At 38.0% G+C, this 27397-nt stretch overlaps 4 protein-coding genes across 4 annotated transcripts; 3 read left to right on the forward strand and 1 right to left on the reverse strand.

The window, feature by feature from the left end:
- Positions 1–841: 841 nt before the first annotated feature.
- On the forward strand, positions 842–2564 carry LOC311077331 (microfibril-associated glycoprotein 4-like). The gene is made up of 6 exons (XM_084105710.1): positions 842–929; positions 1058–1122; positions 1224–1433; positions 1518–1614; positions 1771–1938; positions 2070–2564. The coding sequence occupies exons 2-6, from the start codon at positions 1117–1119 to the stop codon at positions 2342–2344; spliced, it is 756 nt and encodes a 251-aa protein (XP_083961836.1). The 5' UTR covers positions 842–929; positions 1058–1116; the 3' UTR covers positions 2345–2564.
- Positions 2565–11881: 9317 nt separating this feature from the next.
- LOC311078209 (uncharacterized protein) lies at positions 11882–13119 on the forward strand. The gene is made up of 3 exons (XM_084106925.1): positions 11882–12251; positions 12688–12805; positions 12907–13119. The coding sequence occupies exons 1-3, from the start codon at positions 12070–12072 to the stop codon at positions 12961–12963; spliced, it is 357 nt and encodes a 118-aa protein (XP_083963051.1). The 5' UTR covers positions 11882–12069; the 3' UTR covers positions 12964–13119.
- A 4776-nt stretch (positions 13120–17895) lies between these two features.
- Positions 17896–19369, reverse strand: LOC311069734 (uncharacterized protein; the record flags this gene model as incomplete). The annotated part of the gene is made up of 3 exons (XM_084093121.1): positions 19063–19369; positions 18902–18981; positions 17896–18667 (listed from the first exon to the last, which is right to left on the reverse strand). Exons 1-3 carry the CDS (start codon positions 19063–19065, stop codon positions 17896–17898), a joined length of 855 nt encoding a protein of 284 aa, XP_083949247.1. The 5' UTR covers positions 19066–19369.
- Positions 19370–24630: 5261 nt separating this feature from the next.
- On the forward strand, positions 24631–26303 carry LOC311077332 (microfibril-associated glycoprotein 4-like). The gene is made up of 6 exons (XM_084105711.1): positions 24631–24723; positions 24853–24917; positions 25019–25228; positions 25309–25405; positions 25540–25707; positions 25840–26303. The coding sequence occupies exons 2-6, from the start codon at positions 24912–24914 to the stop codon at positions 26094–26096; spliced, it is 738 nt and encodes a 245-aa protein (XP_083961837.1). The 5' UTR covers positions 24631–24723; positions 24853–24911; the 3' UTR covers positions 26097–26303.
- Positions 26304–27397: the final 1094 nt, after the last annotated feature.

A 27397-nucleotide genomic window follows, 5' to 3' on the forward strand; every position in this document is an offset into this window, starting at 1 on the left:
CCTTTGTATTTCAATAAATCACTGTTCACCATCCATCTTCCTCTCCTGTGTCTACACACCGTAATACATACATTATGTAATCACATTACTTTTTTGATGTTAATGCAAATTATATTCTAATAACACAATTTATTTATTTATTACAATTTATTATACATTTATTTACAGTCAAAAAAAGTTTCTGCAGATTAAGTATTTTCAAGAACATCAGTTACAGTAATAGTATGAATTGTGTGATGCATGAGGTCCACTATAGTGGACAGATGATTGATCAGAATTTTCTCCCAATCTAAAAATACTTGGAAAATGTAACTGTGACTCATTAGATATTGCTTGATGCCACAACATTTTTTTTTTTACTTGCAAGAGTCTCCTAGGATAGAAGGAATGGGTGGATATTCCTGAGCAACTTGGGATTTCTGACTGGCTGTCGGCCATCTTGGTTTGGAGGGGAAACAATCGACACACAACGGCTTGCCACTGTAGAGGTTGATGTGCCATCAAAACCCATGCATACGCAAGAAAATGCTTTTTGAATAGCTGTCCACTGTAGTGACCACTATGAAACGGTTAAGGATGGACATTTTTTGCGCAGTTTTTGGAAACTGTATGACTTTGCGTTTCAAGCCTGCTTACCATGTAACTTATCACCAGTTAGTATTTCAACATTGCGCAGTGCAAGAGTGACTGAAATGACAGATGCTCTTACTGATAAAAGCTCAGTTGAAGATGCGAGTGACTCAACGATTTATAGCTAGATAACCTGTCAAAATAAAAGCAAAAAGCAATTTAATAAATGTCATTAACACAGGCTATATGCCAAGAATCAAGGGTTTTGCAATATACATTTCTTCTGTAACACAAAGGAGGGGTGTAAGAATCTAACAGATATAAAGAGTGACTGAACAACACAAGGCACAACACAAACGGTGAGTTACTGTTTCATTCTTCATCTTTTACCTCATGGAATATTAAGACATTTCTACAACAGTGTAATTCAGAAAAATGAACACAAACAACAATAATCTGATGATATTTTTGGTTTGATTTCTTCCAGATTTATAAATAAAACATTGATTATAATCTGCAGTGATCATCTGAGAAAAGATTGAGACGATGGCGGTAAGTTCATCCGCATTTACAGCGACTGTTTTACTTTTATTATAATTTCAGTGTGAATTGATCATTATAAATGAGGATCTTGATCAGTCGTGTCTCTCCAGATGACGGTGTGTGTCGCAGCTCTGCTCTCTGTTTTCACGGCATCTGTTTGTGTTGCTGATGTTTCCAAGCCGGCCGACTGTTCTGACCTTTATAAAGCAGGACAAAAGCTCAGTGGGATTTACTCCATCTATCCAGCAGGAGACGTTCCTGTCTGGGTTTACTGTCACATGGTCTCAGATGGGAAAGATGAAGACAACGGAGGATGGACGGTACAAATGTGACTTTAGATCATCAAACACACATCATACAGATCATACATTATGAATCATATATTCTATATAAACCCATCACAGGTGTTTCAGAGGAGAATGGACGGCATTGTGAATTTCTATCGGCCGTGGAATCAGTACAAGAGCGGATTCGGGGCAACCGAGGGCGAATACTGGCTGGGTAAGATCTCACAGCTTTAAACATTGGTATTTGGTGTCAAGAAATGGTTTTGATAGAAGTGTTGATATTCATGTCCAGTGTTTGGTTGAACATATTCTTCATGTGTGTGTGTGTGTGTGTGTGTGTGTGTGTGTGTGTGTGTGTGTGTGTGAACAGGGCTGGAGAACATGTACCAGCTGACACGTAACAGAAAGTACATGCTGAGAGTGGATCTGGAGGACTTCACTGGAAGGAAGGGTTTTGCTCTGTACTCCTCCTTCTCTGTGGGTCCTGAATCTGACGGGTATAAACTGCAAGTTTCAGGGTTCAAGGATGGAGGAGCAGGTAGGACATTTTCATACTTAAACACTCGAGTACACTTGTTCATGAGCTATCAAATGTTTTGTAATTTCACTGAAATATTCTTCATCTACATATGATGATAATATCTTTAATGATGTTCCTCCTCTCTGCAGGCGACTCTCTGACCTACAATAATGGACAGAAGTTCTCCACCTTTGACAAAGACCAAGACGTCTATGAGAAGAACTGTGCCAAACTGTGTCTCGGGGGACTTTGGTACAAAACCTGTACCTATGCAAACCCCAACGGTGTGTATATATGGGGGGAAACTGCCAAAGATAACACCATTGGAAATTATTGGTACTTTGGAAATTATTGGCACACCTGGAAGAATAATTACAGTGATGGTATGAAATACATCAGCATGAAGATCAAACATGTGTCTTAGACCTTCGAAAAAACATTTCAGTATTTCTCAGAAAGAAAGAAATTAAGGTTCAAGGGTTTCCTTTCCTCTGTTAACTGTGTAACTTAGTAAATCATGAAAGAATATGTATGGCTGATATTTTGTGTAATCTCATCAGTTATTTTCTTTTTTGTTTTGGGTCAATTTAAAGTAATGGTTGAAATGAACTAACAATAAACTTTAAAAAACTGCAACAAACTCATTATGTGTCAATGTGGTTTGTTATGGCCATGTGAAATAAGTAATAATTTTAATTATTGAAACTGATGGGTATAATTTCTCCATTGAAAAACTCTTAATGAAAAAATGCAATAGATGTACATTTTTGACTAATCGAATTGTTGAATTTTTAGGCATTTCTTTTGGTGGTCGCACAGATATTTATTATTGTGATATTAACAAAAGAACTTACTTATTTTTATAGTTTATGAGTATTCTGCCAACCATGTAACTTATCATCAATTAATATTTCAACATTGTGCAGTGCAAGAGTGACTGAAATGACAGAAGCTCTTACTGATAAAAGCTGTTGTGGCAAAGATCTCATTAAACACTCATCACTGCGTAAGAGACACTCTGAAATCAAATAGTCTTTTAAAAAGTATTTATTCTCTTGCAAGAGAAGGTCAGACAGTCATACAGACATTCAGAGCCTGCCTATCTGCAGAGTGTAAGACAAGGAGGAGGAGCTGTGCGACACCTTTTATATTCTTTACCAAGGTCTCCTTCATCTGTTGCTTTTCCTAGTAGTTTTCCACTAACTTTGACACACACTTGCACATGCTCCTATTCATCACTACTTCTGACACTGGGACCAAAACATTTAGATGCATCCTGACCTCTAAGGTCAGATGGTCACTCTTCAGCTATCCCCATCCTGGCTCACTCTGCATGGAGACAGATGTACAAACATACATATATCCTGTTCACATTCCACAATATAGACATGGGACACATTACTTTGCAATATATGTTAAAGATCAATGGAAATCAAAATTTCCCATTACAATTCCCCCTTTTTATCATTCATTGATTACTGATCAGTCAAAACACACTCAAAACAATAAAATGTACCAAGTTTAAGTCTTACATCACACTTATACTTCTCATTTCTGATTTTCATATAACTGATCACTCTTCTTAACCCTCTGGGGTCTAAGGTGTTTTTGGGGCCCTTGGGATGTTTTGACATGCCCTGACATTTGTGCTTTTTTCAGTTATTTATAAACATGATAATGGCAAAGGTGTAAATTCACTCTATATAGCACAAACAGGGCTACCATAATATGTGAGCATCATGTATGTAGATGTTTGTATTTTTAAGAGAATAATGTTTATGCGTGGTTATTGGACAAAATAAAAATGAAAGTTGCTGAAATAAGACCACAAAACTCATACTAAATATGTGTCCACAAGACTTTTGACTAATGGATGTTGTCGCTTCGAGTTCTGGCTTCAAAATTATGTGAAAATAGTCTTGCTTTATCGTTCACATAAAACAATACATTGATTTAAATTGTGTAAAACAGGTTTTGCTTGGAAAGCCAATATGCGAGGGGGGCGTGAACGAGGAGTGGTTTACACCTGAGAATACAATGTCCCACCCACTCTGCATAATGAGCCATTCATTCAGGTGTGACACTGACTGAGCCACAATGCAAGGACAAAGGATATATTTAGAAGAAGACTTATATTGACCATTTAAGATTTTGCTTACATCTATCTTGTAAATATGTTTTGCTATTTTATTAAAAAGGTTAAAATTACAACAATAATTACAATTTCAACAATATTTCAAGTGTACTCTTTCTTTGTAAAAAAATTATTATAGGCCTACATTTTATCATATGTATTCATTAGTTTGAATATAGCCAACATTGGAACAGCTAACATCTTAGTTGATGACTTTATTTTTGACAAAAATAGTATTATATATATATATATATATATATATATATATATATATATATATATATATATATAACATATGAGCAGAAATTGCTAAACAAAAGCTTATTTGATGTGGCAGTATATTCTACAGTAAAAACTGTACCCAAATCTAGTCAACAAAATGTTGTCTTTCATATTTCGCCTGACTGTAACGTTGTTTTTATGAAATATTAGGGCATATAAATGTTAATTTGCAGTTTAATACGTTGCTTATACAAATAGCCTACATTTTATTTCAACATATTTCAGTCGATTTTTACTCATCTCAGTATAGCAATACAGTTTGCTAAAACATCATCATTCATTCACACACAGAAGCGATTTAAATTTAAACTGTCTTTTTGTGAGCTGTGGTGAACAGCGCGCATCTCTGCCGTTCATTCATTCACAAACAGAAACGCGATTCACTTGAGAAGGAAAAAAAACTTACTACAGTATTCCTCAGCTCAGTCGGATCCTTGCTCCTCGAAATATCCGCACTTCTGAGGTACATTTTCCATTATTATTATTCCTCACAGCTGCGAGACGGTGTAAACAAGTAATGATCTGAATAAACTTGTGTTTTCTCGAGCTGATATGGGGGCGTTCACAGGTTTGCGTGGATTGCCTCAGTCATTTGCTTTGAATAGAGCGCGCTCTCTGTGGGCGGAGTCACATTAAAAATAATTAGATGAGATGAGAACGATTGACATCTCGCTCTTTTCTTACAGATTACATGAACTGAGAATATTTGTTTTTTATATAAATTACTTAATTTAAAAGAAGAGAATCCAAGCTTCATGCCTGTGTGTCTGTATGTCTGTTTGACTGAGTATTCGCTGAGTTATTGTTCATTTTCGGACGCGTTTCAGAATGGACTTCACTGACAGAGAGAAGGCAGAACTCGCTTCGTGTTTATTTTTCTTTATTCGGCAAAAAGCACAACACTTTGTTTTTATTGTGAGTATACACAAAAATAATACACATTTAACAGAATCGATTGATGTATGAAACTTGTTTGTAATACCGCCGACCCCAGGGGGTTAAACAAAAAACGTTGAGAAAATCTAATTTTTGTCAAAAACAAATTCATCCTTGATCAGATTGAGAACGATGATCAAACACAGATGGTGTAGATCGAGTCCAACACCCCCAAAGCTTCACAGTCGTTTTCTCTTCATGGGTTACGCTTCATTTCATTTGGTAATATTAAGCAGTTTTGATTTACACGCTGTTTAATGTTTGATGATCACGTTATTTTACATTTGAGTGAGCATTCTTCTATCGCTTGTTTCAGCTTCTTCTTCTCCTGTGTTTTGATCCAGAGATTCTGTACTAGAAGATGTGTCATAGCGCCCCCTACCGTATAACAGTGAAAACATGGATAGCTGGAAAATTCAGTCAATGGTGGGGAAAGAGTAAAGTAGAATTAAAGTAAATATGTACACTACCAGTGTATCTGTTTTATAGCAATATTTTAATCAATATTTTCAAACAATGTAAGTTTCATAAGACTGTATATGAAAAACTATGTAAAAAAAAGTATATTTAATAGGCTACTCAAAAGTACGGAGCCCCTAAAGGGACGTAGTGGTGGAAAAAATTTTAGGATGGGATAAAACATTTTTCCAAATCTTTTGCGTTCCCTCGCAAAACTTTTACGTTCCCCCGAGAAAATTTGCGTTCCCACGCAAAACTTTGCGTTCCCTCGCAAAGATATTTGCGTTCCCTCGCAAAAACCTGTTTTGAGCTCGGACAGACACTTCCTGTTTAATGTCCCACTGGCAGTGTTTCAGAGCTCCGTACATTAAACTTGTAGGAAAAAAAGATTAAAAGGAAATAAGCTTAGGCTGTTTTGTAAGGATAGGCCCTTAATTTTATAGCAAGCAAGTAAAGGTTTATCCGAAGCCGGGCTGAATGGATAAGCACTGTTATCGCACCCCCAATACTACAGATCGGACCCGCAGTCACCTCAGTATAAACAAGAAATAGCATAGATTATATTTTAGAAGGAAAAACATCATAGGAAAAGATAAAAGTAAGATAAAAAAAACCTCATTTCAAACCCTGTCCTTGTACGCCACCTCGTGACACGGATGGCTGCTGCTTTTAACCCTCTTTACATACCTTCGTCCTTGAAAACAAAACATAAGGAAATAAGACAATAGGAAAATAAGAAAATAGAGAAAAAACACTCCCATTTACCACATGTTACTGTAGCTTCTGTTACTTGTGTCGTCTGCCTAATTTTGTTCATCCTTGGGATAGGCTGTCATTTTCGCCAATTGAACAGACATTCCAGTTTTCTCGTATCCCCCCATGAATAACAAAATTATCAGAATAACAAATACAATCATAACTCCTATACATTTAGTCTTTTCCATTAATCCACGCCCATCTACATATTTCCTAACCGTATTTTGTTAACTTTTAATTCAATCGGGCAATGGTTTTACTTAGTAAGCTCTATTTAATACACCAATCAAATCATTAGATCTATATCAATACTAATCCCTAGTTTGATTCAATCAAATAAAATCATAAAACTTTTCTTCAACCATTAATTGGTCAACATTTTCCTCCAGATCTGTTGGACCCCATGGACGTTCCGTTTTCACCAATATGACACTTTGCGTGCCATAGAGAGGATTTTCCCTTGTAGACAAGGGAGGTACGTTACCAGCACGTCCCTTGATCCCTCACTGCCCTCCGCGTCGGCGCGTGGGGTTGCTGAGATTGGTTGGTGTAGTCTAAGGTGAGAGGCGTGGACCCAGGTCTCACACTCTCCGATCATTTTCCGATCCTTACAAGATTTTCCCTTAGATCACGACCGCACCTCCACTGGAATGAACCATTTCCTGCCTGCTGTCACCTGTGAATGGAGACCTTAACCCCCTGAGGTCGGCTATCGCGCCGGCGCGATAGGCTCGTTTTTTTCCTTATCAGTGAAAACAAATAAATAAAATAAAATATTACTTTTTATCTAATATGCTTGTGTTATACATCAATCGATCCTGTTAAATGTGTATTATTTTTGTGTATACTCACAATAAAAACAAAGTGTTGTGCTTTTTGCCAAATAAAGAAAAATAAACACGAAGTGAGTTCTGCTTTCTCTCTGTCCGTGTAGTCCATTCTGAAACGCGTCCGAAAATGAACTGTAACTCAGCGAATACTCAGTCAAACAGACATACAGACACACAGGCATGGAGCTTGAATTCTCTTCTTTTAAATGAAGTAATTTATATAAAAAACAAATATTCTCATCTTGTGAAATCTGCATTAAAAGAGAGCGATTCCAGTCGAGCTAATTAGAGCTCATTCAGATATAATGTGACTCCGCCCACGGAGAGCGCGCGCTATTCAAACGCAAATGTCTGAGGCAATCCACGCAAACTGTGAACGCCCACATCAGCTCGAGAAAACACATCAGATCATTGTACTTGTTTACACAGTCTCGCAGCGCTGTGAGGAATAATACTATAATGGAAAATTTACCTCAGAAGTACGAGGAGCAACAGATCCGAGGCTATGGAATAATGTAGTACGTTTTTTTTTCATTCTCAAGTGCGGCGCGTATCTGTGCATGAATGAATGAATGAACGGCAGAGATGCCGCTGTTTACCACAACTGGCAAAAGACGGTTTAAATTTGAATCGTTTCTGTCTGTGAATGTTTCGCTTTTAGCAAACTGTATTGCTATAGGCTACTGAGTAAAAATCGAATGAAATATGTTGAAATAAAATGTATTTGTATAAGCAACATATTAAACTGCAAATTAACATTTATATTTCTTATAATAAAAACGAAAGTTACTATGTTACAAACATATGAAAGACAACATTTCATTGATTAGTTTTGGATAGATTATACATTTTTACTGTAAAATATCTGCCACCTCAAATAAGCTTTTGTTTGCCAATTTTTGCTCATATGTTAAATATAGTATGTTTTGTCAAAAATAATCAAATAATATGTTATAGTGTTTATTCCAATGTAGCTTAGGCTATATTCAAGTAATGAATCTTTAACTTTGAAATATGTATGATAAAATGTATACTTTAGTTTTTACAAAGAAAGATTACACTTGAATTGTTGTTGTAATTGTAACCTTTTTAATAATAAAAAAATACAAGGTAGATGTAAACAAACTAATAAAAGGTAAATATAAGCCTTTTCTTTAAAATCTTTTTTTATTGTGTTTTATTAGTGACAAATTTGGGGAGAGGATAAATATTCCAAAACTTAAAATACAGTATGAGAATTAACTGCACAATTACTAGACATGTTTTCCTTTTGATATTATAGGCCAATTTGCAAGCACAATTTGTGGAAAAATAAAAAAAACACGAGATGCTTCCAACTGTTGCTCTTGCATTCTTTCTTGTGACACACCTGAATGAATGGCTCATTAAGTATGTGGGCCCCATTGTCTCCAGGTGCGAACCACTAAATATGCATGATCGTTGACGCCCACTCCGCATATTGCCTTTCCAGACAGAAAGTGTTTTGCAAAATTTAAATCAATGCATTGTGTTCTGTGAATGATTAGGCAGGATGATTTTCACATAATTTTGAAGAAAAAACACTAGGCGATGACATCCATTAGTCAAAAGTCTTATTGGCACATATTTAGAATGTGTTTTATGGCCTTATTTCAGAAACTTTAGTTTTTAGTTTTTTCAATAACCATGCATAAACATTATTCTCTCAAAAATACAAACATGTACATGCATGGCTCACATATGATGGTAGCCCTGTTTGTGCTATATAGAGTGAATTTACACCTTTGCCATTAATATGTTTATAAGCAACTGAAAAAAGCAAAAATGTCAGGGCATGTCAGAACATCTCAAGGACCCCAAAAACACCTTAGACCCCAGAGGGTTAAGCATTTTTGTTAGTGACCGCTTGTCTAGCCGGTCGTCCTTTTCGTGTGACCTGTGGAATTTTCCATTTGTTTAGCTTGCTGATGATATGCTCAACATTTGGCCAATAAACCATAAGTTTCTTCTCATTTCACAAACTGAAACATTATCACTGGATAATTTCTTGCTCACTTAATAGCACTCAGAGTCCCTTTTCCCCTGAAAACCACTCAACCCACTTTGCTCATAATAACAAAACAATATTTATACATTTGGAACAGAATCAGTTCTGTTCGACACAATCCATCCTGACATTCTGCAAAAGGAAAATTTTAAGTTATACACTGCGCGTTTAAGTTATATTTCTGCCACAATAATAACCTAGGCCAGGATAGTTAGCCAAATTCATCCATAGCCATTATTTTATTCTGCACATTCTGCCCTGTATCAAAAGTCTGCATGCTCTGTAAAGAAAAACAAACATCGAGGTTATTGTCAGATAGTAAAGTACACAGTTTCTTTTGTCTGCTGTGCTGCCGCGGCCTTCGCTGCCGAATCTGCCCTGGCGTTTCCTGTTGAAACAGTCCTTGTTATTAGCACACTTACAGACAGCAATTTTGTTAGGGAGAAGAATGACTTCTTGCAGGGTTTTTACCCAATTAAAGGAATAGTTCGGCCAAAAATGATATTTAACCCATGATTTACTCACCATCAAGCCGTTCGAGATGTATATGTCAATCTTTTTTCAGACGAACACATTTTCAGTTATTTTAGAAAATGTCTTAGATCTTTCAGTGGTTATAATGTGAAGTTATGGGGTCCACCTCCTTCAAGTCGCAAAATGTGCATGCATCCTTCACAAAAGTAATCCATCCGGCTCCAGGGGGATAAACGAAGGCCTTCTGAGGGTAATCCGTGCGGTTTTGTCGTAAAATTATACATATTTAAAACTTTATAAACGAAAATAACCCAGATAGCATGTAACCATTGAAACAATGTTGAGTCAGTGTTGATGCGTCAACGCTGATTACATTGAAATGATGTTAGAAAGTGATGTTGCTTTAGCATCACTCTTGCACCCTCAGTTAATATTGAAATAATGTTCAGATTTCAACCACAAATCAATAGTGTTAATATTGCTTCAACATTAAAAAGTGATGTTGTTTCAACGTAACTTTTGCACCCTCTGTTAATATTGAAATAATGTTCAGATTTCAATCACAAATCAATAGTGTTAATATTGCTTCAACATTACAAAGTGATGTTGTTTTTGCATCACTCTTGCACCCTCAGTTAATGGTGAAGCAATGTTGAGATTTCAACCAAAAATCAACGGTAATAGTATTGATTCAACATTACAAAGTGATATTTTATCATCATCACTTTTGCACCCTCAGTTAATGTTGAAACGGTTGAACAAAAAATCAATAGCAATGCTACTGAATCAACATTACACTATGATTGATTCTACATCACCGATGCTGAATCAAAACTGAAATTAACAAAAATAATCAATGGTAATATTGAATCAACGTTACACTAAGATGTTGAATCTACATCACTGCTGTTCAATCAACACTGAAATTAACAGAAATAATCTTTGGTAATATTATTTGATCAATGTTACAATGTGATGTTGATTCTAAATACATTTTGTTGAAACACTGAAAATACAACTGAAAATTAATGTCAACCAATGTTGCCATCTGATGTACTAAGTTAATGTTGAAACAACATTAATATTTCAGCTACACTTCATGCATCAACAAATTCTTGACCATTTAAAAATTTGGCAAAAACCTTTTAAAATATAAATGACACCTTTCCAGCAGTCGAGTCAATTTATTTTATTCAATCAATCAATGACAAAAATATATTAAAAGATCATTCTTTAAAAAAGAAAGGGGGAGAAATAGGACAAAAGCATTTCAACCTTTAAAAATAAAATTGGCTTCAGAAGTCTGACGTCATTACTACAGCTGGTCCAACGGTTCAGGTTTATAAAAATCTGTCTTACATCAGACTACTGCCTCTTTTCCTTTGGGTTCTCTGAAATCTGAAGAAGAAAGCATGATGTTACTCAAGAACAAGTCAATTCAGTTGCCACATTCAAGAATGTTAATATACTAAACACAATATGATTCACTTTAAAAAAAAAGTTGCTGAACAAAATATTCGAACTACAATTAAAGTATCGTTAAATTCTGTTTATTTATAGCCTGGGAAAACCCAGAAAACTTCCGGCAAATTCAGATTTGCTCGAGAAGTAAGTCTGGCAAAGAGCTCATTCAAGCCCATTTCCATGGCCTAGAAATCACGGCACCAATCAGAAACGTTGAGGCGGGCTTTACACAATGACGATCGCTCTGATTTCTTTTTTTGGTCTATCCAATAGGCTATATGCACAAGGAGGTGATGACGTACTTCCACTAAATTCTCAGCCAGCTAAGCCATTTCCGCTACGGCTGAGGTGATTGTTTACAAAGCGATAACGATAGAGATAGCATAATGTCTAGTAAGAAATCATTTAAATTTCAGCGAACTAACAACAGTACAGCTGAGCATTGTTGTGTGCCTCTGTGTCAAGCCTCAAGCAAGTATAACACAGTACTTAGTTTTCACACATTTCCATCTGACGCAGAAATCAGACGAAAATGGCTTGTCGCTATCCGGAGGGACAATTTCACAGTTAGTCCCCATACCCGAGTATGTAGCCGGCATTTTAAAAAGGAGGACGTTCATGAGCCAGTGTCAGAGACAGGGAGACGGCTATTAATCAAGGGAGCTGTTCCAGCATTGTTTGAGTGGAACAATTACACCCTTCCCACTTCAAGACCGGGGGTATGGGAGAGGAGAGAGCGGCCGCCGGTGTCGCGGGATGACGCTGCGTGCGAGGAGGCTGACATCCTCATGGACCACGACTATGCTTCGGCTCCAGATCCCGCAGTTGTCGATTTAGCCCTTGATGACAACACGTCTCTCAGAGAGGAGAACCGCAAGCTGAGGGAACAGGTCGAGAAGCTGACAATGAATCAGCGCTTTGGGATTAATCGTTTTTCTGCCTCTGACAAGGACATACGTTTTTTTACAAGGTAAAATGTCCAGATTGTTCTGTAGTACCTTTGCAGCAACGGATATAGGTGTGTGTGTGTGTGTGTGTGTGTGTGTGTGTGTGTGTGTGTGTGTGTCTGTGTGTGTGTGTGTGAACAGATAAAGATCATACCAGGAGAGGGACAAACAGCAGCTGTGTTATCAAATGTTCACACATATTTTAATTTGTCACATTTAAATTTAAGTTATGTTATACTATTTTATTATTTTGATGTCTTTATAATAATTCTATGTAGGCTATTCCAAGCTTTGGCAATATTGCATTATGTAGGCTACAGTCATGCCAATAAAGTAATTTGAATTGAATTGAGAGAGAGAAAGGCTAATTGAGTTACATATTTGAAATGCTTCCTATTAATTTCATAGTATACACTGATACAAGATTTAAATGCTAATATCTGAATTGTATTTATTTAGATTTGCATCGTATGACCTACTGATGAGATTCTGGGCCTTAATAGAGCCTTCGCTGCCATCTATGGTCAGTGTGACACAAGCACAGAGAGGCACCTTTACAGAGCCAAGTTCCACTGTAGTAAGTAGTTATTTACATGGACCATACAATACAACTTAACAAAGATCATGGTTAATAGAAGTTGAGAGAAATGTAATGTACATTTTATTTCTTTTGAACAGACTCGTTCCCTGCAGCCCATTGATGAGATGTTCTTGTTTCTCAACTACCTTGTGTAACCGACTGAATAGGACGAGTGGTGGTGATTGACGGTTGTGAGCACCAATCAGCAGGGAGGATCCACTATTTAAGAGCTGGTTGGTTATGGCCTGGGATGCGTCACGTCCGGCTCCTCCTCTCTTTCTGTTGTTGACAGTGGACACAGGTATGTTTCATTAGCATGTAGCAAGTTTTGTTGTTCAAAGCTCATCTCCACTTTTTCGGTAAGTGTTGTATTGCACATAGTTAAATGCTGAGAATTTTAGCAGGTGATATGCATTTTGGTGATTGTTTTTCTGTGTGGATTTGTCTCAGGATTCTCTCTCCCGCTCGTGAGCGATTTGTTTCTGCTATAGTTGCAGTCCCGGTTGCTTCTCCGTTGCCATACTGCGAGAGCGCCGTATCGTCCAATTAATCAGGAGGATTGTCGCTGTCTGGTTTCTTTAAATTATAGTTTAGTGTATTTTGGAGTCGACGTTCATGACTTTGTGAAATAAGGAGAAGGTAACCCCGCGGTTGCCCCTTTTAAGCTGGTCTGAATCAAGTTAACTTGTTTTTTTTTCTTTCTCTATTGTACCAACATTTGTATATCGTTTGTGTCTGGATATGACTTTATTTTTGTCCTGTTTTTGTGATCAGTGATATAATCAAATTGTGATTTATTGTAACGGTTCTGAAGTTTTTTTTTTTTTTTTTTCTTTCAGTCGCCGGGGTCCCACGGGTAGCGGGCCTCTTGTGGTGGTGGTGGTGGTGCTCCTCCTACGGGCGGTGCCACACTTTTGAAGTGTTATTTTTTTTTGGTTGCGTAAGCTGAGTGCACGGTGGTGTGTGTAAGTGTGCTTTTGATTTACTAGTTTTGTGACCCCTTCTCCGTGGTGAACCCCGGCCCTGTAAGGTGGTATTTCTTTTCTTTTTAGTTGTGTAATTAATAGTGATGTGAATTATTGTATGTCACTTGTTGTTTTTGTTTGTCTTGAAGTCGATGTCAGCCATGCACTAACGAGTCATCAGATACATCCTGGTGTAATGGAGATTATTTTAATGTGAATCTCACACTCTTTTTTTTTTTTTTAAATATGATTTTGTATTAATAAAGTTTTGTATTTCTTCATGATACCCACGTTTCCGCCCACTTCCTTAAGAGAGTCGAACCTGTGTGACCTAAATTCTTAGGTATCATTCATATTTACCGGGGTGAAATTCCCATGGGTGGCGTAGTCGACATCCTTTGTGTCTGAAACCTGGTATCGCTCCGTCACACTTGCAATGGGCTCAAAACAGCGTGACCTTGCTGACCAGTACGGAGTCCACCAGTTCACAGTCAGTCGGATCATCACAACGTGGAGCAACTTTCTGTACACTGTGCTAGTGAGGATCTGGATACCAGAGGAGAAAATAAGGGCACATCTGCCAGCTGATTTTAAGGACTATGCAGACACTACAGTGATCCTGGACTGCACGGGATGGTGATTTTAATCATGTCTCCCTAAAACAGACTCTTAAAACTTTCCATCAGTATGTCTCCTGTCCGACCAGACGGGGTAAGACTTTAGATCTGTGTTATGGATCGGTGAGAGGTGCATACAAATCTATCCCCCTGGCCCCCTTGGGCTCGTCAGATCACAATTGTGTCCATTTGCTGCCCACATATAAGACTGTTTTAAAAAGGGAGAAAACAGTGACTAAGGACATCAGAGTGTGGTCAGAAGATGCTGTGTCCTGTCTACAAGACTGTTACAGCTGCACAAACTGGGACATTTTTAAACAGGCCTGTGGTGACGATTTGGACTCAATGGTGGATGTTACCTGTACATGCTCATACATGGCTTTTTGCAGGGACATGATAATTCCATGTAAAAAGGTCAAAATCTATTCTAACAATAAGCCCTGGGTTACTAAATCAGTAAAGTCCTGTTTACAAAGGAAAAAATTTGCATTTAAAAACGGAACAACTATGGACTTACATGTGGCTACTAAGGATTTGAAGACTGAAATCCTTAAAGCTAAACAAGGCTATAAGGAAAAATTAGAAAATAAGATGGCATCTAAAAATCCTGGCTCAGCATGGGCAAATATGAAAACCATAGTAGGCCTTCAGAACTCAAACTGCAGTAATCAGGTTACTTTAAATGGTTTTAATTCTGATTTTGAACTGGCAAATGCATTAAACTACTTTTCCTGTCGTTTTGACAATTTGGACTTCAGTAAAGAAATCCAGGAGTTGAATTTTAAATTAATGGATGATCAGCATTTTAACATCGACCTTCAGGATGTTGAAAAAGCTTTCCGACTTGTAAAGGCAAATAAAAGCCCAGGTCCTGATAGCATTTGTGGCAGACTATTAAAGTCATGTGCAAAAGAACTGAGCCCTGTATTTCATGAGATTTATAATAAGTCTCTGAAGACACAACATGTACCGATCCTCTGGAAGGATGCGGTGGTCATCCCTGTCCCTAAATGCAGTGGTCCTAAGATGATTAATGATTTTAGGCCGGTTGCTTTGACTTCCGTTTTAATGAAAATCTTAGAGAAATTAGTGCGGTCTGAGATCCTGAGGTGGACTGAACATAAATTGGACCCTATGCAGTTTGCATATAGACCTCACAGAGGAGTACAGGACGCTACAGTCACAATGCTAAATTTGCTATTAAGACACTTGGATGGACAGAGGACACATGCTAGACTTTTATTTGTTGATTTTTCTTCAGCTTTTAATACAATTCAACCACACATTTTAATCAAGGCTCTTAGATCAGTTTGCATTAAGCAATAATTTGATGGGTTGGATTTTGGATTTCTTAACTAACAGAACACAGAGAGTAAGAGTTAATGGTGTCTTATCTGAACAGAGGAGTTCTTCTACAGGGTCTCCTCAAGGATGTGTGCTGTCTCCACTTTTATTTATTTTATACACAAATATGTGTCAGAGCATGTATGATAACAGAATTATCATAAAGTATGCGGATGACTCAGTTATTTTGAGTTTACTTAAGGAGAATGAGACCTCTCATGGCCCAATTATTGAGGATTTTGTCAACTGGTGTGAGGAATCTTATTTACAGCTTAATATATCAAAGACCAAGGATATGCTCATTGATTTTAGGAAAAGTACTCATCCAAGTGAACCTACCTCAATTAAAGGCCAAACAATAGAGTATGTACAATCATACAAATACCTTGGGACTATTATTGATGAGAAATTGAATTTTGAAGAGAATTGTGAGGCTCTGTGCAAAAAGGGGCACCAGCGTTTGTATTGCCTAAGGAAATTATTTGTGTTTAATCTTGACCGAACAATAATGAAGATGTTTTATCATGCTTTTATTGAATCTGTGTTGTCCTTTTCCACTGTAGTATGGTATGGTCATATATCTTTAAAGGCAAAAAATCAGTTAGACTGGATAGTAAAATGGTCTGGCCATTTGATAGGTGAGTCTAAACCAGGAGTGGCATCCCTGTATACCAAACAGTTACAAAGGATGGCCTTCTCAATCTTACATGATGACTCTCACCCCCTGCACAGTGAGTTTCAGTTATTGCCGTCTGCGAGGAGGTATAAAGTCCCAAGGTGTAGAACGAAAAGATATAAGAGCAGCTTCGTACCAAATGCGATTAATATGATTAATAAATTGTAGAGGTGGTTTTCAGAAATGTTGTACTAGGGGTTTTATGATTTTTATCTGTTTTTGTTTTTAATTGTTTATTGATATTTTAAGTTGTTGTTTTTAGGTTCTTTTTAGGTTCTTTTACAATGACCATATGTAATGTTTTGAGAGCACTTTACTCAGTAGTATTTACTTATTTGTTCCTATGTGTTGTGGAGTGTTCTGTGTTGTGTGTTTTTGTACTGGATGCCATGGAATGTCATTGCACTGTAAAACAAATTTACCTACGGGTACAATAAAAGTAACCTAACCTAACCTAACGGAGCTGAGGTGCCAGTGCCCTTCATCAAAGTGAAATGTTCTCAGCATATAAGTCCCACTGTACTCTCAAAGGGCTGCTTGGAGTGGCTCCTCATGGGGCGGTCACATTTATCTCTCCACTGTACGCTGGTTCCATCAGTGACAAACAGATCATGCGGGAGTCTGGAATTCTCTCCCTTTTGAGACCTGGGATGGCCATCATGGTCGACCGAGATTTCCTTGTTGATGACCTTGTGCCCTGCAAGATTTATAGGCCAGCATTTCTCTCTGGAAGATCCCAGATGTCTGCCTGTGAGGTCAGGGAGACCCAAGCAATTGCACGCCTCAGGGTGCATGTTGAGCGCCTCATACGTCGTGTTAAGGAACACAAGTTCTTTGACACCGAGATTCCACTTCGGCTTTTTGGCAACATTAATCAGCTGTATACTGTTGCATGTCTTCTGACGAACTATGAAAACGGGCCTCTGGTAAAGGCTTGGGCAAAGAAGCCAGAGTAGAGAGCCACTTGTCTGTAAATAGCTATTTATTTTAATTCAAATAAAAAAAAAATTGTCAATATGTTACAAAAGTTGCAATGTTACAATAATTTTTAAAGCCACTTTGTCATAATTGTTCACTTTTAGCAATGTTTAAAATTGACCAGAGTATGTCTATAGAAATGACATTAGTATACAAATACAACAGGAAACATGGTAATAAATATGTACAAATATTTTGCAATGGACTGAACTGATAAGAGCTGCTAGATTAGAACTGCCAGTAAGAGAAATAGAGAAAAGAGAAATTAACAGCATTCTGTAAAAGAAGCGTGACAGGCTATCAGCATCTAATTATCCAGGCAAGCATTGAGATAACAATAAAAAAAGAAAGCGTCAATTTTTTCTTTCATTCTTTTGGTGACTTCATTGTCTCTGGGAATCCTCTGAATAAACATGTCTTCCTGTGTGTAGACAACAAAGTCACACCAGTCCAAACCAGAAACCAACATCTGGCCCTGGATCTGCCAAAAGTATGGATGAGATTTCCTTAATGTGTGTGTGTGCCCTCACTGATCTTAATATATGGGCAGTCAACATAGCTTGCTACATTGGGGCATTTAATTTCAACAAGGCCAAACACTGTCTGCCCCTTTGTATCATACACGATGCCATCAGGTGATGACCCCATCCAGGGTGCGTCAGGGTGGATAAGGAAGCCACAGGGATAGTGGTTAACCTCCCTTACTCTGCAGTACTCCTCTACTGCTGCAGGTTCCATGTCAAGCCCCCTCCTCATGTCTGCAGTCTGATGGCTAGGTCTCAGAAGTCTTTTGGCAAGATTTTCAGCAGAGCTCTGTGCCCTGGTGTGACAGACCTCTCTAAATTTGGAGGAGGTGATGCGGGGCCGCCTTAGTTGGTGCCACTCAATGCAGGAACTCTGTTCTTTTGTGCTGTTGGCAATTTTGTGTGCAGACTCTAATGTTGTTTCCAGGGACATCATGTGGTGCTGCTGATGTTCAGTGCAGACAAAAGAGCAGGTAGAGGGTCCCAGCCTGTAACCCTGAAGTGGCAGTTGTGGGGGAGAAGGAGCATCTGTGTGTGGACAGGTGTTTGGAACTCTCTTTGCTGGCATGTGATAGGACAACACACTTCCTTCTTGCACTTTTCCAAATACAGAGTCAACCAGAGGAACATTAATGTTCATAGCCATAGTTGTTATCATTGGAGCCGCATCACTTGGAAGATCATGGTAGACTTCATCCACCCTGAGTGTGGAAAGTTCAGGCAGAGCTGAACTGACACCCTTATACAAGTTGCTCCTATGGAAAAGACAAAATATATATATATTTTTAAATGAGCCATAAAGTAAGTTACACATAAGTTGAACAAACAAAATAAATAAAAAATTTGGACTTTCTTGCTTGAACAACTGACAGTATAAATACTAACAATGAATATTGACATACACTGTATCATATGATCAGATGACTACTTTATCTGAGGTCTCACTGATTACTACAGAAAATGTATTTAATGATAACAACAACACTAACCTGATGCCTTCCATCAGTTTTCGTTCCTTGGGTCTGGCTGAAAGAATCACCATGTCATTAACCAGACCAGGTTTAACACCCTGCATTTAAACAAAAAGGTTATCAATAAACACACATATCCATAAATACAATCAAAGTACCCCGTTAGAAGCATTAGTTACCATGGTTCTTGGCTTATGCCACTTCTGTTCAGTATCTGTGCAGCTGTGTGTTGGGGGAACAGAGTTGATTCTTAGCTGGCAAAAATGTGCAGTCTGATACAACAGTGCTGCCACATGATTGCACAAAGCTGTACCTGCCACACAGGTACACTGGCATCCCTAAGCACAATCTGAAAATACACAAATCTGTTACAATAGGAGACAAAGGTGTACTTTCAGTTTTTAAAAAGGAGAATGCATGAGTACAGTGAGAATGTTTGACAAAACAAACAAATATGTACCATCAACATATAAAGATGACATGGAAAAAAATAACTGCTAAACAATTTGTAGGAGCTAAGATTGTAGCCAAATTATTATTTCTTATAAATATTATTATTATTATTATTATTATTATTATTATTATTTATCTTACTCTACTCATCATCAACAGTGGAGACAGAACGTGTGTCAATGCAGTGACAAAACAGAACTCAGTTTCTGTGAATCCCAGTGCTTAGCATACATATTTAAATATCGATAAATATTCCAACACACCAGTATTATTTATGGTGTAGTAAATGAAATATGTCTTTAAAATAGATTACATGCGATGATTCACAGAAACTTGATCTGACGAACGGAACCTGTCTCATGAACCAGCCTGCACTGAACCTGCAGGATAACTTTTCCTTACGCTCAAGCTGTGAGGCTTTTGGCTTTTCCTCATTGATCTGTAGCACTCAGCTCTTATGGTTACCTCTCCTGTACTTGAATCCTTGTTTGAAACTGACATTGACAAAGGCGTTAGGAAAATTGGATGTGATTGACACATAATAGTAGACAGACCGACACAGACGTTACACCTGCTGCGCTAGCGTTAGATAGCATGCATGCTACTAAGGGCGTGTAAACGCAGTAAAACACTACACGTCCAGATCTTACCTTCATAATTGTGGATGTAGCTTGAAACGTAAAGCTTGAAGCCCTTCTCCTTCTTGTTTGTTGTTGTATGGGTTAGTGCTTGAATAATTCGACTCACGTCGTTCACCGTAACACGAGGGACATCTTGAAGCGACCGAGTGAAAAACGCCATAGTTGCTACTGACGCTACGCACGCCGGAAGTGGCCTAGCTGGCTGAATTCGAATGCGGAAGAGAGTGTGCATATAGCCTATTGCGCCCAGAGCCATTTGAGCGACGTCCGTTCAACTTTTAAATGCATTATTCAAATTGCAAACACATGAGGACAGTCTCCATGAAAGACCCACTGGCAGATGAACGTGCTACTACATTTCTCTCCGAAACGGTAGGAAATTAAATTAGATTTAATAGAGGATTTTAACTGTGACACGATGATTGACAGGGCAGTTTACGTGACGGGATGCACGTGACAGATCCGTCCGATAAAGATGACGAAGTAGTATGTCCCAAAGCTTGCCTACTTTTTTGCTACACATTCAAAAGTAAATACCTTTTCTTCACAGAAAGAGTACATACTTTTATGACATAGTGTAACTTAGGCGAATTGGGACGCAGCATATGGCTTTAAACGATGACGATCGCTCTGATTGGTTTTAGGTCTATCCAACTGCGCCCAGAGGCATTTGAGCGATGTCCGTTGGTGACGCCCCTTTGGAAATGAGTTATTAATGATGCTTTTCCAGACCATAACTCAGTTACTACTGAGAATGGTCTGGTTTTAACCAGGCTAGTTTATTTAATCTATTTTTCTAAAATCTATTAATGCTTCAATATCAAAAGAAAGCACTATGGCAGGGGTGTCCGATTTTATCTCCAGCCCTAATTAAACACACATGAGGCAGCTAATCAAGCTAATCAAGGTCATTAAGATCAATGAAAACTTCCAGGCAGGTGTGTTGGAGCTAAACTCTTCATGAAGAGGAACAAACACCTCTGAGCTGTAGCCATTAACTATATCTCAGTTCATTTTCTGTGAAACTACATAGCATTCAAGTAAAACAAGTTTATCTTGGCTTAGATTTTTTCATTGAAAATTTCTTCAAAGGGATGGTTCAGCCCGAAATGAAAATTCTGTCATCATTTACTCACCCTCAAGTTGTTCCAAACCTGTATGAGTTTCTTTATTCTGTTGAACACAAAAGAAGATATTTTAAAGAATGTTGGTAACCAGAAAGTTGACGGTGGCCATTGATTTCCATATAGAAAATAAATACCATGGAAGTCAATGGCTACCATCAACTGTCTGGATGCCAACATTCTTCACTCTATCTTCTTTTGTGTGCAGCAGAAGAAAGAAATTCATACAGCTTTGGAACAACTTGAGGGTGAATAAATGATGACAGAATTTTCATTTATGGCTGAACTATCCCTTTGAAGCTGCAGATTCACTTTATGTAGACCTTAATCTCTTTAAATATCACAAAATAGCCATGTCAGTCACTTTCTTAATAAACACAAGATGTTTTTTGTTATTGTGTTTCAGTGGAATCAAGCTAAACTGAATGGAAATCAGTTACATTTCTCAAATTTAATACAGATTCAGGAGTATGAATGATTACCTGATTAAGCAGTGATAAGTTCCATGTCAGCTGATTATGCGGTCGACAACAACTCAGTGTATAATCAATGTCAGCATTATCAGGAGGGTGCTTCTTTTTTTATTTTTTATTGTCCATCTTCGTCGGCCTTCACTCCTACTAAAGGAGCAATGTGCTCTGCATGCAAGCACTGATGGATGCAAGACATGGGCTATGTTTGCAGTGTAACTTTCTTGCTCATGTTCATGTCTCCTGCACTTCAAGAAATGTGTTAAATGACGTTAGAACTTTATTCAGGAAATTCGTAATAAACTTTACTAAAGCAATGTGCATTATTTAAGAATGTAGATGCACCAGAATTCATGTATGTCAGGTGCTTCAACAAACAAGACTTCTGTATAGGATGCACTGATGTTTTCTCTCTAATGAGGAAGCATTAGACTACTGAGAAGTACAAATGCAAAACCAAAATGGGCGTTTACCAATCAGTGGCCAATTTCAAACTACAATAAATAGGTGTGTTGGACATCGGCTGCGGCTGGATGTATCCGATCGGCGAGAGTAGCCGCGTGCAGGCGGGAGGAGCTGCAAACGGAGACGTGAAGTCGGACACTTTCTGGTTCCTGTAGTGACCGCTCACGTGGTGTTTGCATACTTTACCACAGCTGAAGTGAAATAAATGCAATATTTGCCAGATAATACACAGATGTTTCAGAGACATTTTCATTCAGTACTTTATGCACTGCTTCACACAGCGTCTGTTTGAACAAGAATAAAGTTCAACATAAGCTACTATCAATGAAGTGGAGTCTACGTTTTTTAATCAGTTTTAATTTGATAAACATGACACAATATAACATGACAACTACATGAAAAGAGTGTTTACTGTTATAAAAAAAAACTGATTTGTGAACTTTAGAGGAACTAAAGGTGTTCAAATAAACACGAAACACACGTGAACGTTGTCATGCGGTGAATCCGGCCAATCGTGGAACAGCTGTGTCGTCATCAGCCCTCGTGCAGCCCAGTGCAGCCGCTCTTGAGAAGCTGCGCTGGCTGAGTTCTCCGGCTACTCTCGAATTGCTCTCGCGGTGCTTTGATGGCATATGTCACAGTCACATGGCATCGGCGCTGTATAAAGTCGGACAAAATTTCTAACCGGCATGCACTGCTTCAAGTCAGCCGCTGATCGGTCTGCGTAGAGCTGCATGAAGTCCAACAAGCCTGATGTTTTTCAACCATTTTTCAACAGACTTGCTAAACCACCCCACCCCTAAACCACCCCACCCCTAAACCAAGCCCCCCCCTAAACCAAGCCCCCAGTGGATTCGAGCAAATCAGGTAAAGCGGTTGAAAATGCCCATTGTGGTTTGAAAACGCCCCACTGATTGAGAAACACCCACTAGTGTTCTGCAGAGATACATGCCTAAATGATCTTGTGCTCATAAACTACAAATCACTGTTAGTTCAATGTCACTGTCTCCACCCATGTGTGCTGTTCCCTTTCATCAAAATTTCAATGCTGATCCAACACACTTTAAACATTGAAATTTTGATGTCAACCAAAATGATGGTTTGGATCAAAACTCAACATTGAATCAGTGTTACCATGCTGTCTGGGTAACTGAAACGCTTCCTACGCTACGTCCTACGCCAGCATCCATCTCCGTGAACGCGCGTCGACCGCTACCGGAAGCCAGTTATTTTCATTTATAAAGTTTTAAATATGTATATTTTTACGACAAACCCGCACGGATTACCCTCAGAAGGCCTTCGTTTATCCCCCTGGAGCTGGATGGATTACTTTTGTGAAGGATGCATGCCCATTTTGCGACTTGAAGGAGGTGGACCCCATAACTTCACATTATAACCACTGAAAGATCTAAGACATTTTCTAAAATAACTGAAAATGTGTTCGTTTGAAAAAAGATTGACATATACATCTCGAACGGCTTGATGGTGAGTAAATCATGGGTTAAATATAATTTTTGGCCGAACTATCCCTTTAAACCCAGTGTCCTCCCAACATTTATCGTCCAACCTGTGCAATCGTTACTATCCCCCTTTTGATGCATTATCCAACTCGTGCATCAATTTAACATTAACCCAAATGCCGTCCCCAAGCCAAATTTCCTCCAGACCTCTTTCTCTGCCTCTGAAACAAAATATTACGTAAGCCACAATCTCATCTTCTTATCTAATAATTTGAAGGGCACTGGCCCTGAGTCTCACTGCTTTTCAGGCCTGTTATTTGGTCTCTCAAGTCAGTCAACTACAAACATTCTCCAATGTCAAAGTCATCAATTGTTTCTATCAGGTCAGGTCGTGGTGTACAGACTTGGTCAGTGTCAGTCAAACAACATTCTCCTCCTTTGTTCACTATAATCATAAATGTGAGGGGCTCTCTGGATAATTTGATATTGACTTAGCCAATGTGTCACTTTGTTGTTTCCATCAAATCTATAACATTTTCGATGGACGACGATCTACAACTTCACGATTCCAATTTACATAAATACTTAAACTGATCCAGAAAGTAATTCAAATCAACACCATAAATGACAAAGGTAATTACTACCAGACAGAGGTTGATGACCAATCAACTGAAACTTGCCCCATGTTCTGTATTGTCTTTTCAACAGATTCTCGGCTTCTTTAAACTTTGTCATTTGCCTTAACCCATCTGTAATGATAAAACACTCCTTCCAGAGGTTAATGACACAATATACACACTATCCAGACGGAATAGCTGCTCTAAACTAACACATACCAAACATGAATTAACACTCATAAAACATACAATGCTGTCACCATCCAACACACACACTCACACCTGACTATGAACCGCTCACATTCAAGCCTGCTTACCATGTAACTTATCACCAGTTAGTATTTCAACATTGCGCAGTGCAAGAGTGACTGAAATGACAGATGCTCTTACTGATAAAAGCTCAGTTGAAGATGCGAGTGACTCAACGATTTATAGCTAGGTAACCTGTCAAAATAAAAGCAAAAAGCAATTTAATAAATGTCATTAACACAGGCTATATGCCAAGAATCAAGGGTTTTGCAATATAAATTTCTTCTGTAACACAAAGGAGGGGTGTAAGAATCTAACAGATATAAAGAGTGACTGAACAACACAAGGCACAACACAAACGGTGAGTTACTGTTTCATTCTTCATCTTTTACCTCATGGAATATTAAGACATTTCTACAACAGTGTAATTCAGAAAAATGACCACAAACAACAATAATCTGATTATTTTTCTTGCTTTGATTTCTTCCAGATTTATAAATAAAACATTGATTATAATCTGCAGTGATCAGCTGAGAAAAGATTGAGACGATGGCGGTAAGTTCATCCGCATTTACAGCGACTGTTTTACTTTTATTATAATTTCAGTGTGAATTGATCATTATAAATGAGGATCTTGATCAGTCGTGTCTCTCCAGATGACGGTGTGTGTCGCGGCTCTGCTCTCTGTTTTCACGGCATCTGTTTGTGTTGCTGATGTTTCCAAGCCGGCCGACTGTTCTGACCTTTATAAAGCAGGACAAAAGCTCAGTGGGATTTACACCATCTATCCAGCAGGAGACGTTCCTGTCTGGGTTTACTGTCACATGGTCTCAGATGGGAAAGATGAAGACAACGGAGAATGGACGATACGAATGTGACTTTAGATCATCAAACACACATCAGAACATACATTATGAATCATATATTCTATATAAACCCATCACAGGTGTTTCAGAGGAGAATGGACGGCAGTGTGAATTTCTATCGGCCGTGGAATCAGTACAAGAGAGGATTCGGGGCAACCGAGGGCGAATACTGGCTAGGTAAGATCTCACAGCTTTAAACATTGGTATTTGGTGTCAAGAAATGGTTTTGATAGAAGTGTTGATATTCATGTCCAGTGTTTGGTTGAACATGTTCTTGATGTGTGTGTGTGTGTGTGTGTGTGTGTGAACAGGGCTGGAGAACATGTACCAGCTGACACGTAACAGAAAGTACATGCTGAGAGTGGATCTGGAGGACTTTGAAGGAAGGAAGGGTTTTGCTCTGTACTCGTCCTTCTCTGTGGGTCCTGAATCTGACGGGTATAAACTGCAAGTTTCAGGATTCACTGATGGAGGAGCAGGTAGGACACTTTTATACTTTAACACTCGAGTGCACTTGTTCATGTACTTTCAAAAGTCTTTGGGATTTTACTGAAGTATTCTTCATCTAAATATAATGTTAATGTCCTCAATGATGCTCTTCTTCTCTGCAGGCGACTCTCTGACCTACCATAATGGACAGAAGTTCTCCACCTTTGACAAAGACCAAGACCTCCGTGACAAGAACTGTGCCAAACTGTATCTCGGGGCATTTTGGTACAACGACTGTTACTATGCAAACCCCAACGGTGTGTATTTATGGGGGGAGGATCCCACTCATTACGCCATTGGAGATGTTTGGTACCACTGGAAGAAGAATTGGAATGTCGGTATGAAAACCATCAGCATGAAGATCAAACCTGTGTCTTAGACATTTGAAGAAACATTACAGTGAGAGAAAGAAAATAAATTAAGGTCAAATGGTTTCCTTTAATCTGTTAACTGTGTAATTTAGAATATATCTGGCTGATATTTTGTGTAATCTCATCAGCTATTTTCTTTTTAGTTTTGGGTCAATTTAAATTTACAGCTGAAATGAATCAACAATAAACTTTAAACAACTCCTGCAACAAACTCATTATGTGTCAATGTAATCTGTTAATTATTGAAACTGATCAGTATAATTTCTCCATTGAAAAATCTCCAATAAAACAATGCAATAGATGTAAATTTTAGTAAAGTCGAACTGTTGGATTTTTAGGCATTTTTTGGTGTGTCGCACAGATATTTATTATTGTGAAATTTACAAAAGAACTTACTTATTTTTATAGTTTATGAGTATTCTGCTAACCATGTAACTTATCACCAGTTAGTATTTCAACGTTGTGCAGTGCAAGAGTGACTGAAATGACAGATGCTCTTACTGATAAAAGTTAAATTGAAGATGCGAGTGACTCAACGATTTATAGATGTTTCATGATCATTGAACTCAGATTAAATTGTCATCATGTCAGAGTTGCGCTAATGCGGCACTTTCCTGCTGCTTCTCCACTATCCTGTCAAAATAAAAGGCAAACAACAGTTTAATAAATGACAAAAGAAACAGGCAGCTTTCATTAACACACGCTATGTGCCAAGAATCAAGGCTTTTGCAATATAAATTTCTTCTGTAACACAAAGGAGGGTCGTAAGAATCTAACAGATATAAAGAGTGAATGAACAACACAACCCAGCTAACAGGGAACGTTCCTATAACTTTCACTAACGTTATGTAAATGTTATGTAAATGTTAGTAAAAAACTTTCCTGAAATAATGTTTCTGGAACGTTCGTATAATGTTTATGGAGTTAAAATACATTCTCGTAACGTTGAGAGAAAAACGTTCTTAGAACAAAGTTTTTAGAACGTCCTTGTGATGTTATTTGTACTTGACTGATGTTCTCATAATGTTGAGAGAAAACGTTCATAGAACAACATTCTCAGATACAAAAATATGTTCTTAGAATGTTTTTCTAACATTCCCATTAAGTTATGAAAACGTTATTTCTGAATGTTTTCTGAACGTTCCAAACAACCGTTTTTTTTTGTAAGTATTAAAGTTTTCTCATTTTGGAAATGTTGTGAAAACATAATTTTTTTAATGTTTTCTGTCATGTATTATGTGTACATGTTGTAGTGTAATTGTGTGAACACTGTGAGGCGCCATTGCGTCACCATCTGTGTTAGATAGAC

Source organism: Abramis brama (assembly GCF_963993115.1).
Source record: "Abramis brama genome assembly, chromosome: 2".
Classification (NCBI taxonomy): Eukaryota; Metazoa; Chordata; class Actinopteri; order Cypriniformes; family Leuciscidae; genus Abramis; species Abramis brama.

What these genes read in the sequence shown, in the direction of transcription:
- LOC311078209 (XM_084106925.1), top strand. Translation starts at nt 12,070, where the DNA reads ATGGACCACGACTATGCTTCGGCTCCAGATCCCGCAGTTGTCGATTTA. An exon ending in GACATACGTTTTTTTACAAG is followed by an intron (nt 12,252 to 12,687) that starts GTAAAATGTCCA and finishes GTATTTATTTAG; the next exon opens with ATTTGCATCGTATGACCTAC. An exon ending in CAGAGCCAAGTTCCACTGTA is followed by an intron (nt 12,806 to 12,906) that starts GTAAGTAGTTAT and finishes TCTTTTGAACAG; the next exon opens with ACTCGTTCCCTGCAGCCCAT.
- LOC311077331 (XM_084105710.1), top strand. An exon ending in CGAGGGCGAATACTGGCTGG is followed by an intron (nt 1,615 to 1,770) that starts GTAAGATCTCAC and finishes GTGTGTGAACAG; the next exon opens with GGCTGGAGAACATGTACCAG. An exon ending in GTTCAAGGATGGAGGAGCAG is followed by an intron (nt 1,939 to 2,069) that starts GTAGGACATTTT and finishes TCCTCTCTGCAG; the next exon opens with GCGACTCTCTGACCTACAAT.
- LOC311077332 (XM_084105711.1), top strand. An exon ending in AAGACAACGGAGAATGGACG is followed by an intron (nt 25,229 to 25,308) that starts ATACGAATGTGA and finishes AACCCATCACAG; the next exon opens with GTGTTTCAGAGGAGAATGGA. An exon ending in ATTCACTGATGGAGGAGCAG is followed by an intron (nt 25,708 to 25,839) that starts GTAGGACACTTT and finishes TCTTCTCTGCAG; the next exon opens with GCGACTCTCTGACCTACCAT.